General features: G+C 40.8%; 2 protein-coding genes and 2 long non-coding RNA genes across 4 annotated transcripts; 2 read left to right on the forward strand and 2 right to left on the reverse strand.

Annotated features, from left to right (window-relative positions):
• The first annotated feature begins 546 nt into the window (after positions 1-546).
• LOC134094993 (uncharacterized) lies at positions 547-1072 on the forward strand. The gene is made up of 3 exons (XR_009940539.1): positions 547-634; positions 751-887; positions 997-1072. It is a non-coding gene; the product is annotated as an uncharacterized LOC134094993 (long non-coding RNA).
• A 107-nt stretch (positions 1073-1179) lies between these two features.
• Positions 1180-3732, forward strand: LOC134094977 (uncharacterized). The gene is made up of 5 exons (XM_062548465.1): positions 1180-1338; positions 1446-1672; positions 1789-1960; positions 2061-2188; positions 2854-3732. Exons 2-5 carry the CDS (start codon positions 1571-1573, stop codon positions 3169-3171), a joined length of 720 nt encoding a protein of 239 aa, XP_062404449.1. The 5' UTR covers positions 1180-1338; positions 1446-1570; the 3' UTR covers positions 3172-3732.
• Positions 3733-4104: 372 nt separating this feature from the next.
• cd7al (cd7 antigen-like) lies at positions 4105-13565 on the reverse strand. The gene is made up of 4 exons (XM_062536348.1): positions 12956-13565; positions 6685-7038; positions 5284-5396; positions 4105-4980 (listed from the first exon to the last, which is right to left on the reverse strand). Exons 1-4 carry the CDS (start codon positions 13011-13013, stop codon positions 4816-4818), a joined length of 690 nt encoding a protein of 229 aa, XP_062392332.1. The 5' UTR covers positions 13014-13565; the 3' UTR covers positions 4105-4815.
• LOC134080098 (uncharacterized) lies at positions 8046-12348 on the reverse strand. Its single transcript, XR_009939165.1, has 8 exons — positions 12154-12348; positions 11013-11074; positions 10758-10797; positions 10258-10328; positions 9998-10037; positions 9427-9506; positions 9175-9214; positions 8046-8180 (listed from the first exon to the last, which is right to left on the reverse strand). It is a non-coding gene; the product is annotated as an uncharacterized LOC134080098 (long non-coding RNA).
• Positions 13566-15434: the final 1869 nt, after the last annotated feature.

A 15434-nucleotide genomic window follows, 5' to 3' on the forward strand; every position in this document is an offset into this window, starting at 1 on the left:
AGAGAATATTTTGATGGATATTTACAGTTATTCAACCTTCCTTAAATTTAAATTTAACAGAAAATGCTGCGTGTGTCCTTTGGAGGAGTGCAGAAGTACATCAAGCTGCCTGAACTAACATTCGGTGATTTGAGAGAAGGTAAGTCGCTAAATTTGGATTGAAAGTAGCCTAGTCAAGTGGTGGCATGTTGCAATTATTTCTCATCAGAACATTTTGTGCTCTGTTTCTTTCTTTTACTCTAGTGAGTCTAAAATTTAACATCGCTGAAGACAGACGGTTGGACATCAAGGTTTATGACCCGTCTAACACAGAGGTGGACTGTGAGGTTTTTGAGGAGATCGTAAAAGGGTTCCATGGACCTTTCCTGGTTTCATTGGCCAATGAAGCACCTGGTAATTGCTGTCTACCTGCATAACACTACACACACATCGTTGAAGTTGAAGTGTTGAACTATGTAATTGTGTTCTTATTTCCCAATGCTCAGGTAACCCTCAGTCCACGTCATCTCCATGCTCTATTGCATCTGACACAGTGATCCTCAACTTCTCGTTGTGTGACCCGGCTGAGGAGCCAGTTGCAGCCGAAGGAAGTCAACCTAAAAGGCCTTGCCGCATCAACTACGAAGCAAAAGCTGTGAGTTGTGTGTGTGTGGGAAGTTTGATTCACATGTTTAATTTGAGGTGCATCGTATTTGTTTTGATATTTCCAAGTATTTTTCAAAATACAATACTGCACATTTTATCTCTTAGCTGATTGAAAAAATCTTGACGACAAAGCCTGGAGGTGACCGTATCATGGCGGAGTATGCGAAAACAAAATCAATTTCAGATTCAACCAGAAGACAGTTCATCAACATACTTACTGCAGAGATGACGGAAACACATGGGTATGTATGGATCAATTATTTTATCATGAGACATTGTTTAAACATTGCAATTATTGTTTAGGTATGTTGTTCAGTGCTGTCTATGAATGTTGATTATTGAATACACCAGGACATCTCCGCCCCGGAGTGTAAAAGTGATGTATGCACAGGGGATTGTCGCTCTGTTTCCATATCTTGAAGACCCATTTTCACAGAATGGCTATGTGAGTAAAGGTTTTAAAATATATTTTCCCTTCGAACTGCTGAGATATACATTTACATTTATGCATTTAATAGATGCCTTTATCCAAAGCTCAGAGATCATATGAATGTATCACACTGTGCATACATTATACATAGGAACATTACTACGATCCAGAAAGTGGTTCAGGCTACCTTGCATGGCGGTTGAAGACAATTCAACGAAAAGCTGCTGAGGAAAGAGGTCCAGCAGTTAGTAAATCTCTTAAAGGTAATATTTATCATGAGGTGGAATTATCAACCTGTGAAATGTGTTTAAAGGATAATATAAAACTGTGTAGTTATAAACAGCAACAACAAAATTGTCTTGTTCTAAAGTGGGTGGGCCAGGCCATGGGCGTACTAGACCCTTTACTGCCGACAAAGTCCTGACTGACGAGGAAGTGGAATGCGCTATCGCTTTGTTGAGACACACTGCTGATGAGGAGACCATCCGTGAAAAGATGAAAGTCACTTTCATATACCGCCACGCCATGGTCAATGATGATGACAAATCAGCAGAGGTCTTCTCAGTATTTCCACGGTTCCTAGACACACCAGGACTGGTATGGCATCTACATTCATTGAATACTGTATAATGTATTGAATTTTGTAAAATGTAGCACAAGGTACTAACTCAGGTTGTCCTCCTTTTCTTTTTGTTTTCTTTTTCAAACTACAGATAGAACAAGATTTTAGACTGATGTTTGGTGAGCAGACTGCCAACAAGTTCCTGGAGAGGTGGCCTACCACTTTCAAAGCAGGAGTCATTAAGGAAAGCCATGGACTGGTCCCCTCTACAGACCTTCTTGATTTGATGCGCAACGCTGAGACAACTACTGAAGTTGAAAATGGTAAGTCTTTGAATGTGGAGAAGCATGTTGCTTAATACAGTATATTGAGGATGGTGGAAAATTAAGGCATAATGTTAACCTGATACTGGTTGGCCACTAGGCTGGGACAGTGACATGTCTACCATCATACTGCTGCTACATCTGCTACCACCATCTGCACAGGGACGAAAGAGGCCAGGGAGGATATCAGCATCTAATGCAGTTGATCACCTCATCAAATTCCTAAAGGTACACTAGACATTTATCAAACCTCATCCCTCCCACCACCACCCACCCCTGCCAACAACACCTCACACTCCAAACACACACCCTCAAACATCACTCCACTACCCACCCACCCCCTGCTAACAACACCACACACCCTCAGACATCATTCCAACCCTCACCACATACCCTCAATCATTCCACTAGCCCCCACCCACACCCAGCCATCAACACCACACCCCCCTCAAACATAATTTTACTATCACACACACACACACACACCCCAACTCTACCCCACCCACACCACTACCCACACTCCACTACCCTACACTCACCCCCCCCCCCCCCCCAAAACACACACACTGCAGCCGTGCATCCCCTCAAACATCATTGTATCATTTTATCTCTCATTTCTGTCATCACTCCACTTTCTACGACACACACACATACCCTCCTACACACCAACGTTATACACCGCATACTACTACAAGCACCTATCCCACACACAGCACTCTTCCATTTGAACCTTTCTCTCTTCTGTAGAACCTTACAATTTCACTGCATGTGTTTTACGCAGGCAATTCTATGCATGTGACATACAATTCTTGAATCCTTAAATTGTTTAGAGATTGGAGTGATCTCATAATATTGATCTAATAAATAGTGTTGCTGAATGTGTTTTGTTATAGACGGGAACAAGCGTGCAGCAGCATCTGGACAACATCGCTCAAAGCAGGCAGCCCTACCTCCTTGCTCAGGGACCCATAAAAAGCAGCATTCACTCTTTCTTCATTGCCATCGACAAGCATGCACTTCCCTGCCAAGCCACCACCTCAGTCGGAGCCCTGGATGAGCTCTTCAAGGCCCACTATGTGTTTGGTACATCTTACAGTCCTGTCTTGAACAACTTTTTCACTTTTCTGCAAACTTCCATTTTCAACATTGACGTGGGGAAAACTAAGGAAACGCCAAGAATTGCAGAGTTGCGAGCAAGAATGGTGCGTTAGGCACTCTTGAAATTAAACAATGAGGTGCTTTCTTTGCAACAATGTCCTTGGTGAAGCAAACAGTCTAGTAAAGCACCTCAAAATAATACATGGACTCTGTACGGGAAGGACTCTTCATCTTCAATGTGGCCTAGTGGGACGCTCACGTTTTTTCAATAGTTTTTATGGTCTTAGGAAGCATCTGAGTAAGTGTTATGTGAATGTTATTGTTGAAGCTGAACCACCACATTGTCAAAGTGTTCTTGATGGTAGTAATGTTAATCCCACAGAAGAGCCATGTGAGGCTGAGCTTGAGTCAGAGCCAGCATTAACGTCAGAACATAGTTGTGCCTCTCATTTCAGATTTAAAGGCAGCAGGTGTAGCCCAGTCTACTGGTAATTCTTTTGTGACCTCTATGGAGGATATTGTGCAGAAAATTCATGAGTATGCAAAAGTCAGTCATCCAAGGTGTATTTCGTGATCTAAGAGAAACTGAAACATGCAAGAATGTGGAGAGAATGACACCACTATGTACGTTGTCCCATATTTTTATCTCTGAGGAGTTATCAGGAAATAAATGGTGCTACAGAACCTGATGGTGTGTGTTGTCTTATATTATAGCAGTTAAAAACATTGCTATTTCATTGCGAATAAAATGAAATAAAGTAAATATACACTATATAGTGTATTTTAAGAATAGCCTATTTAGAGTGGAAACTACTCTATGTAGTGAAATAATTTTACTCTAACAGTGTAAACAGATCACAGTGTTAAATGCTTTTACACATTTCATTGTTAATTTTGACACAAAATAGAGTAAAATTAACTCTGAAAATCTTACACTGGCTACAGAGTAAATTTTACACTAATCTAGGGTGGGACCACATGTTATCTGACACAGAGTTAAATTCAACTCTTTAAGAGTAAAATTTACACTATGTTTTTTACTGTGTATACTTATATACCTACTGTATATACTTCTATAGAAATTAACTTCTGATTCATTCTTTGACATCTTTCCATCCTTCCGTGTGGAGTTGAAAACATGTGACAGCAACAGCAACATGTATGTGAGGGTGTCACATGCTGTGATGTGACACTTTTGTTTTGTAAGTTAGAATGAAGTCATACGTCTGCCGTGATACAAAAAGAGGAATCATTTTTTTTTGCTATTAAAGGCTCAGTCGGGGATTTTGCGTGATTTCTAGCCCATCATTTTTGTCACATTCATCTCACAACACTAGTTTGGTGGCAGCCTGCCCCAAACAAAAACGAAACCCTGCATGGAAATTCTCTGGGAATACTGAAGGTACCGCTCTGGTATGTTTTGTTTAGTCCTTGGTTAAAATATAATGTATGTTTTTTTGCACAAAAGCATCTGCTAATGAATGTAAACATCAACACAAACGCGACTTCCAGCAAAATCTCTCTGACTGTGCCTTTCACAGCTCCACTAACAAACACACTCTGGTATTACACTTGTGAAGATACAGCAAACCGCAAAACATGCATTTCTACCTCTGAGGTATTAAGTGTGATAGGTTTTGTTTGTGAAAGACATTGTGTTGTCTTGAGAGGTGAACTGCCCAGACTCTTCAGGTGAAATGATCGCTCTGAATGAGGAGCTCAGTTGGGTGCAGATTGTTCCGGAGGCCAGGGCCCCTTTAAGGGATGGAGTAGGGGTTCTCACTGCGGACGGGCTTCACATACTCACTCTCCCCAAACTCCCCAGGGTTATAGAAGGCTTTGTTGTTGCCTGACTGCAGGCCTGCCATCTCCTCGTAGATGGGGACGGCTGGCTGTGGTTTGCTGCCGTTGCTCGCCTTGCCCTGTGTGCAGTTGAGAGGAAGTGAGTAATTGGGAGAGGCACACTCTCAAGAGCACATACACCGACAGGCTCGCAAAAACATACAATGCGAGTGGTTTAAGAGGCGGAGATTTGAGAGGTGTTAAACCACATTAAGAGATGCTCATCTTCATGACCCTGATTTGGTACTTACTTCAATCTTTACATCCTTTATGATGGAAACACCGAAAGGGCAAAGCATGGCCATCGGAGAGTGAATGTGTTTGTTGTTGAGATAATCTACTACAAACGGATGTGCAGAACGTTGAGCTCAGTTCATACTCACACAATAGGCTACTGTAAGGCCAATGATGACGAGAAGCAGAAGGCCAACAGCTCCAGCGATGGTGTACAGTATAACTGTATAACTGGAACAGCTGCAAGGCGGTTCATCTGAACCTGAAGAAAGTGCAAAGTGCTGTCAAGCATTGTCCATTTTCTCCATAAACGTGCATGGTTTTCTGTAATACTTGGAATCCTGTTTGTATGAATTCTGTACTAGTATGGCTATACAACTGTCGGTCTCTCTGAGAAACTCAAAATTGGCTTATTTGGAGCGGCCACTTACAAAGCTGTATCTGACTGCGTAAAAGAGGCCCACTAAAAGAGTACCCTACTACACCCTTAGGAAAAAAAGGTGCTATACTGTATAGAACCAAAAATTTGCATGCTTCATATATGGCACCCCTAAATAGTTCGTTAAACCATTTTGAGTTCATCAAAGGAACGCCTAAGGGTTCTTTAAAGCCTGCACGGTTCTACCAAAAAACGTTAAGCTGCAATTTATGTATGATGCATTGGGAGTCAGAATGGCATAGCAGCGTATCCTGATCTGAGCTACGCCTGCCATTCATGGATGTATTATACAAATAAACATTTGTATAAATTAGAAAATTGACCATGTGGTTATTTTTTTGATTATGTAAAGTGCTACTGGAACTGGTATTTGATGCAGGAAGTCATGAAACCCCCTTCCTTCCTACTAGTTTGCGTGTGTGCGTGTGGTGGTGGTGTGTGCGTGTAAACGTTGTGTTAGGGCTGGGGTGGGGTGTGTGTGTGAGGCGGGTGGGGGGTCAGTGTAGTAGTCTACTCTATCTTCCTTCTCTGTTAGTACAAATAAAAAAATAATGAGAAACCATCATCGTCATCCTTTTACCGCTAATCCATAAAATCAAACAAATCAAGCAAGTGTTTGTTGAAATAATTACTCAACTACTGTGAGGCAATATTGCACCATGTACTTCTGAATTTCTGCAAGAAATTGCCTAACATTGCTTAACATAGTGTTACAGGGTCTCTTCTCCCTTCGCAGCAGAAATAGCATGAGAAATTAAATACAATATTATGATTATGATATTAGTACAGACACCAGATACTATTTTGTTATTCCGCGTATGGCAAATTACAGCCATACGCTGAACTGGGAAAACAACTTGATGTTTTGTTGTTGGTCAGAAACAGATTTATATTGATTTATATACATTATACAGATTTATAATGTTGGCACATGTAATTTGGTTTTAAAAGGGGAACCTACAGTGTCAGACTACACTAGAGAAAAGCTACTATTACAAGGTATGAATAATTCAATGTAGTTTTTTTGTTATCCATAGGAACTGACTGTCCCCTCAGTGCTAGAAGGGGCCACAACATAGTTATAAACCATAACACTATAAAACCAGCTTACCATGATCTGCAACATAGAGCAGAAACGTGTCTCTGCCAGGTTCCATGCGGTCATGGGGAACGCCGGAGAATATAAACTCGCAGGTGTAGCGGTCCGTGTCCGAGCCCTGCAGGTGGGAGATGCTCACGTTCACCTGGCCAGCGGGGAGGTCCTCAAACACACGGATGCGACTCCTGCCGGTTTCACCGGGACCAAAAGTGGGATTCTGGCCTTCGTGGATGAACAGAACTTCTTTGATGGGCTCCAGCCACTCGCGTCTCAGATAGAAGGCAAAAGGGTCCCTCGAAGTAGTCGAGCATGCAAACTCAATAGAACCATTGCGTTTCTGGCTGAGGTACACCACTTCCCCATTTACTGTAAAACAAATTTTAAGAATTTTAAGATGCGAAGGTTTGATTAACTTCAGTCAAAACTACAGTACATGAAGATGTCAATACAGCTCTGCTACATTCACGCTGACAAATAACAGTCACATCTGCCACCTAAAAACAAAAGTATCAAGCTACACTGCCAGGTTATGAAATGAGCCATTCAAAATAATGAAAATAAAAATCCACTTGTTTATAGCTCACAGGAAAACACTTTTAAGTGATAAATAAATAAATTACGTACACAAATATATATTCTTAAATACAAGGGAGGACATCCTCCTTATTCAATAGACTTTAATCTGACCGACACAACTGACCCAGATAGCAAAACCACTCTGGCGTGGACCTGGCCCACACCTATCATGCGATCCGGCCCGGATCCGTCTCACGGACACGGTCCAGCGTCCAAACGCACAGCGGGCCGATAGTGGTCAGGATTCGTTTTATGGCTCTGCACCGGAGATGGGTCGGCGCTGGCCCATTCCCGTACCAAAACAGTAAAACTACACTGGGGTGGATCTGGCCCACACCTACCGTTCTATCCGCATCTGATCCGTTCAACGGACACGGCCCAGCGCCCAAACGCACATTGGCCACGAAGTGGTCAGGGTCCGTTGCACGGCTCTGAACTGGAACTGGAACAGCGCTGGCCCAGTCCCGTATAGATGCGGCATGGAACCGCGTACCGGATCGATGCCAGCTATGCCTTATTTTCGGCATTTATAGTTAGGCTAGGCTACATGATGTTTAGTCTATGATGTGTTTGGGCTACCTTATATTTAATTACCCTACAGTCAGAAGCAACAATCATAGGCCTACATCCGCATAAAGTAGCCTACACATTTAACAATCTAACATTCTCGCTTGGTGTCTTTAAAACAAGGCTAAGAAAATTACCCAGCGACTAACATAGTCCAATACCCCAATAACCCTAATCAGAATCGAAGAAAATGTTTACTTTTTTTTTCAAAAAAACTTTATTCAAAACATGATGATCATCAATGAATCTAGCTTGCTCCTTCACACTGGCGTTTGCGACGTCCCCCCTTCTCGGTCATGCGCCAGCACATTGGTGAATGTCGGTATCCGTTGCCTGGGCTGTCACTGGACACTTGCGTACCGCTCCTATGGAAAAAGAAAATACGTTTTATTAGTGTGCTACTAAATTATATGGGCAGGCTCGCACTGATGCACCTGCCGCTGCTCGGGTGGAAGGAGTTTTCCTTGTAGACAATGCATGCAACTTTACCAAACTGTAGCCGTTTTCAGACAGACGTGTATTTCCACAATGTCCACGGTGTGTACGGTAGGGTGGTCTTTGCTGTGATGTCTGAATTCATATATCCGTATACTATCTACTTTCCTGTAGCTGACCTGGTAATTTCGCCGTAATGTTGCCGCCACAACTGTCCTGTGAATCCAGTCACGAAAACATTCAAAGGCTAGTGAAAACGACTCTCTTCCGCGGTCAGGCATTAACGGCGCGGCCGCATTTGACAGAAATTGACAGAACTTCTAAAGAAGACGTGAACAACAGGTGGCCGTATACATTCCGCATATCATGTCTGAATGGCCCGATTTCTCTCGCTCTCTCTCTCTCTCTCTCTCTCTCTCGTGCACACTCAATGGACACCCGCCCCTAGACAAGCACATGCAATCCAGATAAAACATTCAGATCGTGAAAACAATGATGCATAGAAGACGACTAGCTGAATTAGCGTATTATAAAATCCGGTTAGCAAGCGGCGCACATTTGATTAAAACTCTTGCATTCAAGTTGACTGATCATCTCAATACCAATGTTTTCAACTCAAAAGACTCAAAAGCGCCTCTCTCAAGGACACAAGTATTACTCTACTTTTAAACTTAAACACACATGGGGAAACTGAACAGTCCAACCAGTAGACTATGACAAGCTAGCCAACTATGTTACTTTGTTTACAATATTTTGAGGCTTCAATCAGACAGCTGAATTAAAGAGGTGGAGTTGTAATGTGAATATAATCTGCATGAAGTGTGCGGTCATGAATATCAGACATTTCAGCATGTAGAATAAAGAATTGTATATACATATAGGCTATATATATTTTATGTTGAATGTATCTCAATTCATCCTTACCTAGAGACAGCAGTTGCAGAGGCCTGTAGTTATTTCTCTTCTGAAATAAAAAAATATGTGCATTCCATTAGCTTTTGAGGCATAAGGTGGATTTTTATTACAGCAGACAAAGGGATTCATGTATGTTGACATGTACCTTCAATTCATCCTGAACTGGTAACACCACTTACAAAGGCATATCATATGGTTATTTGTATTATTAATGTGTGGACCAAAAGTCAAATAGATCAAATGTAAAACTGTATAGCTTACTTTGTGTGGGTGGCAGGACAGGATGAGCAAGGGTAGACCCCCAAACCAGACTGGAGCCACTTGTGACTTGTGACAATGACCTTTAACACAGATACATGAATATGCATTACTTTCATCATCAGAAAGAAATAGCCAAATATTTATCAATACCAATATTACACCCCATTAGAAAATAGCATTATTTTGGGATCCAGAGAATATTTTAATTTTAGCTTCCCTTCCCATATATTCTAAACATTGAAAACAGTCTGGTCTATGACAAGGCAAAGCGAATATATGCATCAAGTCAACTACTGCCTCTTCTATATTGCCCCTTTTCAGTCAAATCTTAATCCAAGAAACTTTCAACATCATTAAATGAACTTGTAGAAGGCAGTATTTCTGCATAAAACAAATGGCTTCGGGATTTTTGCCCTTACACTTTATAAAAGTTAGGGAGGAATCTCTACTATTCAGTCTAAAAAGTCACTTGGAAACAAGACTTTTTAGATTGAATAGTAGGCCAGTTAGCGGGTTTCTCACTAGCGTGTACAAAATATAAGGGCACGAATCCCGAAGCTTTGATCCTTACCTGGAAACAGCAGTTACAGAGGCCTGTAGTTATTTCTCTTCTGAAAAAAAAAAAAAAAAAAAAAATGTACATTTCATTAGAGAGCTTTTGAGGTATAAGGTGGGTTTTTATTTCAGCAGACAAAGGCAGTCATGTATTTTGACATGTGCCTTCAATTCATCCTGAACTGGTAACACCACTTACAAAGGCATATGGTTATTTGTGTTATTAATGTGTGGACCGAAAGTCAAATAGATCAAATGTAAAACTGTATAGCTTACTTTACTTGGGTGGCAGGACAGGATGAGCAAGGGTAGACCCCCAAACCAGACTGGAGCCACTTGTGAATGACCTGAAATACAGATACATAAATATGCATTACTTTCATAATCAGAAAGAAATAGCCAAATATTTATCAATACCAATATTAGACCCCATTCTTAACATTGAAAACAGTCTGGTCTGTGACAAGGCAAAGCAAGGATATACATCAAGTCAACTAACTGCCTCTTCTAAAATGTCCCTTTTCAGTCAAATCTTACTCCAAGAAACTTTCAACATCATTAAATGAACTTGTAGACAGCGGTATTTCTGCATTAAACAAATGGCTTCGGGATTTGTGCCCTTACACTTTATAAAAGTTAGGGAGGAATCTCTACTATTCAGTCTAAAGAGTCACTTGGAAACAAGACTTTTTAGATTGAATAGTAGGCCCGTTAGCCGGTTTCTCACTAATGTGTACAAAATATAAGTGCACGAATCCCGAAGCTTTGATCCTTACCTGGAAACAGCAGTTGCAGAGGCCTGTGGTTATTTCTCTTCTGGAAAAAAAAAATATATATGTACATTTCTTTAGAGAGCTTTTGAGGTATTAGGTGGATTTTTATTTCAGCAGACAAAGGCAGTCATGTATTTTGACATGTACCTTCAATTCATCCTGAACTGGTAACACCACTTACAAAGGCATATGGTTATTTGTGTTATTAATGTGTGGACCAAAAGTCAAATAGATCAAATGTAAAACTGTATAGCTTACTTTACTTGGGTGGCAGGCCAGGATGAGCAAGGGTAGACCCCCAAACCAGACTTGTGAATGACCTGTAATACAGATACATAAATATGCATTACTCTCATCATCAGAAAGAAATAGCCAAATATTTATCAATACTTAATATTACACCCCATTCTAAACATTGAAAACAGTCTGGTCTGTGACAAGGCAAAGCAAGGATATACATCAAGTCAACTACTGCCTCTTCTATAATTGTCCCTTTTCAGTCAAATCTTACTCTAAGAAACTTTCAACATCATTAAATGAACTCGTAGACGGCAGTATTTCTACATAAAACAAATGGCTTCGGAATTTGTGCCCTTACTTAATAAAAGTTAGGGAGGAATCTCTACTATTTAGATTGACTAGTAGGCCAGTTAGTTGGTTTCTCACTAACGTGTACAAAATATAAGGGCATGAATCCCGAAGCTGTTTTGTTCCTGCCTTCTAAAAGTGTCAACAATGTCTGAGCATGAGGGTGACAGGGCGCATAGCTTCTGCCTAGCAGCTAATTAGTTTACGTTTTGGAACCAGCCGCTAACGTCGTTCATAATTTAAAATCAGCATTTCAAATCAGGACAGGGAAACAATGTGAAATCAGCCTCCCTCCCAGAATGAAATGAGGTTTAAACACATACGAAATGTTTTCTCTCGGGAGAAAAGACTCCCGAGTCCAACATCTAAGCTTTCATAACGTTAACAAAAAACTATTATGTTTGTGTAACAACTTTAAGTTATCGTTGGCCAACAAGCTAGCCTGCTAATGCTAGCTCACGCAAGGCAACTTTTGTTGTTCACGGGCAAACACATAAGGTTACCGTCAAATCAAGTTGCGCTCATTTTAAATTCAGTATTGAGTTAATTATACATTTTTTTAAAAGTTCATAAAGTTGGACAGGAGCTAAATTAGCTTGCGCAAGCTACACGTTAGCGGCTAGCAGCTAGCTGGTATGTAAATGTGAGCTACCATCAGCCGGCCATTACATAGACCTAAGGGCCATTATAACACATTTTCGGATCGATCAGCAAACAAAGCTAGATAAGTAGGTAACTTGTGTTATGGAAGTACGTTTTCACTGGATAGACTAGGTAATTGCATAAATAAAGCATATAGGAGCATACTTACAGTGAGCCTTCAGACGCCACCGTTTTGTCTCACACTCGGCAGCACTTCATCAGCGAGAAAACTGATGAAATAAACCGTTAGGGCGCGTTCGGTGTATGCATCCGTACAGGGTCCGTCGCGGACCCGGTGAATGAAGGCGCGCTGGCGAGGCGGATCGGGTCCGGTGCCCGTAGCCAAAACGGAGGTAGACTGTCAGGCGGATGTGGCCTTATATGGACCTTATATGCTGTATATATTTTTAAGAATGTATTATATTTGTAAAGCAGTTGTAGTTGTCAATAGTCCAGGTAGGCGTGCGATCAGCAAGCAGGTGGCCTTTTCATGGAAAATTGCTGCCCAAACAAACCAACAACAACAACAATAACAACAACAACAATAAAAACTTTACTTGCACCCCCCCAAAATGTTAGCTGGATATGATTTTGAAATCATATCTAGGGTGATTTTTTACCAGATTATCTGGAAATAAGCGAGGATCAGTTATAAGTTTTGTTTGTAAGCTATTTGGCTGTGATTGGCCTCGTTGAATAGTTTGAAGGTGGTCTAGGTCCGTATTACAGATGTGGGCCACATCAGTGAACTGTCTTTGAGGAAGCTTTGGTTCCGATGTGGTAAGTGGATCTGGGCCAGATCTGCTGATCGTAAGAAAAACAGCACTGCAGTTAAAGCTGAAAAGTCTAACCGGCCCAAATCTGGTCCTTAGCCAGAAACCGTGTGTAAGCTACGTCCGGATCTAGAGGCTTTTATGCGGGTCCGGCCCAAAGGGGTTTGCTATCTGGGGAGTCATTCTGCTATTACTCACCTAGAGCTGGGGGTAAAACAATTAGCCAAACGACTAGACACCATTCCATCATATCCATTTGTAGTTCCAGTATCTGTGAAGGTAGAAAAAACTGACAACGACAACAAACTGAATTGGGGTACACACAAGTGCAGACGTTAGTGAGTCTCACAGTCTCATGCACCGACTGACTGTTAAAGCTCCACCTTGGAAAACAGCGGTGGTGGTGGTGGTGGTGGTGAGGCCTCTTTCAGACATCAAGGGGAAAGGAAGCCACCCATTCTTGGTTTCATCACTTGGCGCATGCCTGGCTGCACACACAGCTCTTCCTGTGTAACTACATGTTTTTGTCTTCAGCACGCAAGAAATAAAGAGAAGTGTTTACCAAATCTGCTCCGTGTGGGGCATTTATTAGTATAAACCTCATTCACCGTAAAAGTTAAAGATGCTGTAGAGCTCCTCCCATCTAGGTTGATAGGGACATGTTATGGGTAGCTTCATTATCAGGGGAAACACTTGACATTACCCTCAGTAGCCTACTGTACCTCAACATATTTGGTTATGTTGGATAATTGTATGTTAGAATTAAGGACTAAACTTTGCAGTACCGAGACAATTGAATTAATTCTCATTTTACAAGTAATTAAGGATTTCCCACCTCTCTATAAAAGCTCTCGGGCATGTTCTGTGCTGCAACCCAAAACTACATGTCTAAATCCTGGGCTGTTCAGGTTTGTTTATACGTCATATTGTATATCATGCATCATAATAAATGTGAAAATACACACACACAAAAAAACACACCAAAACTATACCTCTAATAGGGGGCTAACTTTAAAGCTTTAAAGTTGAGGTTCTTGACATTTCAGTCATCTAACTAGATTTTAGATGGCCCAGAATAATAGTGATAATGGTGACTTATCTTCATTTGCATACTATTTTTGTCAGTATTTTCGTTTTCATCACTATGGTGGCACTATACAGTACCGCACAAGTCAAACTTCACTCTAGTTGACTAATTCACTTCTTAAAGATACAGGAAAAAAACTTTACAATCCAAGACTGCTTAGAATAAGTGTGAAATATGTGTAAAAAAGGAAAAAGTTTATAGGGGAGCCCAAAAAATCCCACACGACTCAAAAGAGCTGCACAACAAAAAAGATGCTCACACTACAACAGTAACCGTGACCTAATAGACCTACGCCTAATGAGACATACTTTAGGGTTACAGTTTAAATAGCTCTTCTGTTTTTCAATTGAAGTGAGACACTTGGCAGATGCTATACATGATCATTTTTTTTAGGAATGACTAGCAAGCAACAAAAATATCTGAAACACATCACAAATCCCCCCCTCACTGAATGACTTATTACCATGAGCAATGCTCCAATGTAACAACGATATAGTCAATGTGACTGTTGGATTGGTAGGTCAAGCGTTCTGTTAATTTAAATGAACAAAAAGAAAACAAGTCTGCTTGTCTGATGTTTAAAAAGATCACCTTTACTTTGTACTTTCAAAGGTCTGCACCTTTTGGAAAACCCATGGGAAAAGTTCAGATTTTAAGCTTTCTGCATCAGCTAAGTTTGGCATACCTACTAAACTAATGTGTAGCACCTTTTGGTGTTCTTTTGGTTATAGAATATTTTGGAATGAAGAGTATGCTACAAGAAAACAAATCCTTGTCTTGTTTATCCTTCTATTTGTGCTTAGCTTCAGGCTACATTTTCCTGATGGCAACAATAGCAATAAGCCTGGCTAAAGAGGCAAATATGAGGTTTCTTTTGGGGTTAGATTCCTATCAAACACATGACGGAAACATTATTTTAATAACTGTCAAATAATGAAATTCATTCAGAAATATCCAAGGAGAAGTGAGAATCAGTTGAGGAGCCGCAAGCACAAGAGGAGGCAAAGAGCTGCGTGACACAATTGTGTCAAGTAATGTTTTAGAAACAACACAAACTGTGTTGTCCCTATCTGGACATGGAGACATTTAAAAAAAAAAACCAATATAATCGTTTTAAGAGTGCATCCGGGGTCTGAAGCATTCGATCGAGTCATTTCCAATGTTGATGTATAATGTGGGTCTCATCCATGGTGGCCATTGGGTCCTTGGTTATTTGTCTGACCAACGCCCGTCGACCCCAATTACTCAATTTAGCTGGGTGGGCAGGTTTTTGTTTAAATTATTACTAAATATTATAATAATTAGTCAATTTTAAGAGGCGTCTGAAACATTGGGGAAAACCTGAAGGATCTGAAAACTTTCTGGGTGCACTGTATCTGACTATTAGAGCCTAGAGCAGTGGGGTCACACTTCCACAGAGCAGGCCAAATCCAGACCGTAAAGGTTTCTTACAACCTGTAAGACCTTGGTTTGATCTGTGATTAGAAGATTCCACCACATTTGAGTTTCATTTTAATAAATAAATAAATAAATCAGTTTGCTTAAGAATAGTCAATATTTGACTATTTATGTACTCAACTGAGAGGTTTA

This window comes from Sardina pilchardus, chromosome 1, assembly GCF_963854185.1.
Source record: "Sardina pilchardus chromosome 1, fSarPil1.1, whole genome shotgun sequence".
NCBI classification, from domain to species: domain Eukaryota; kingdom Metazoa; phylum Chordata; class Actinopteri; order Clupeiformes; family Clupeidae; genus Sardina; species Sardina pilchardus.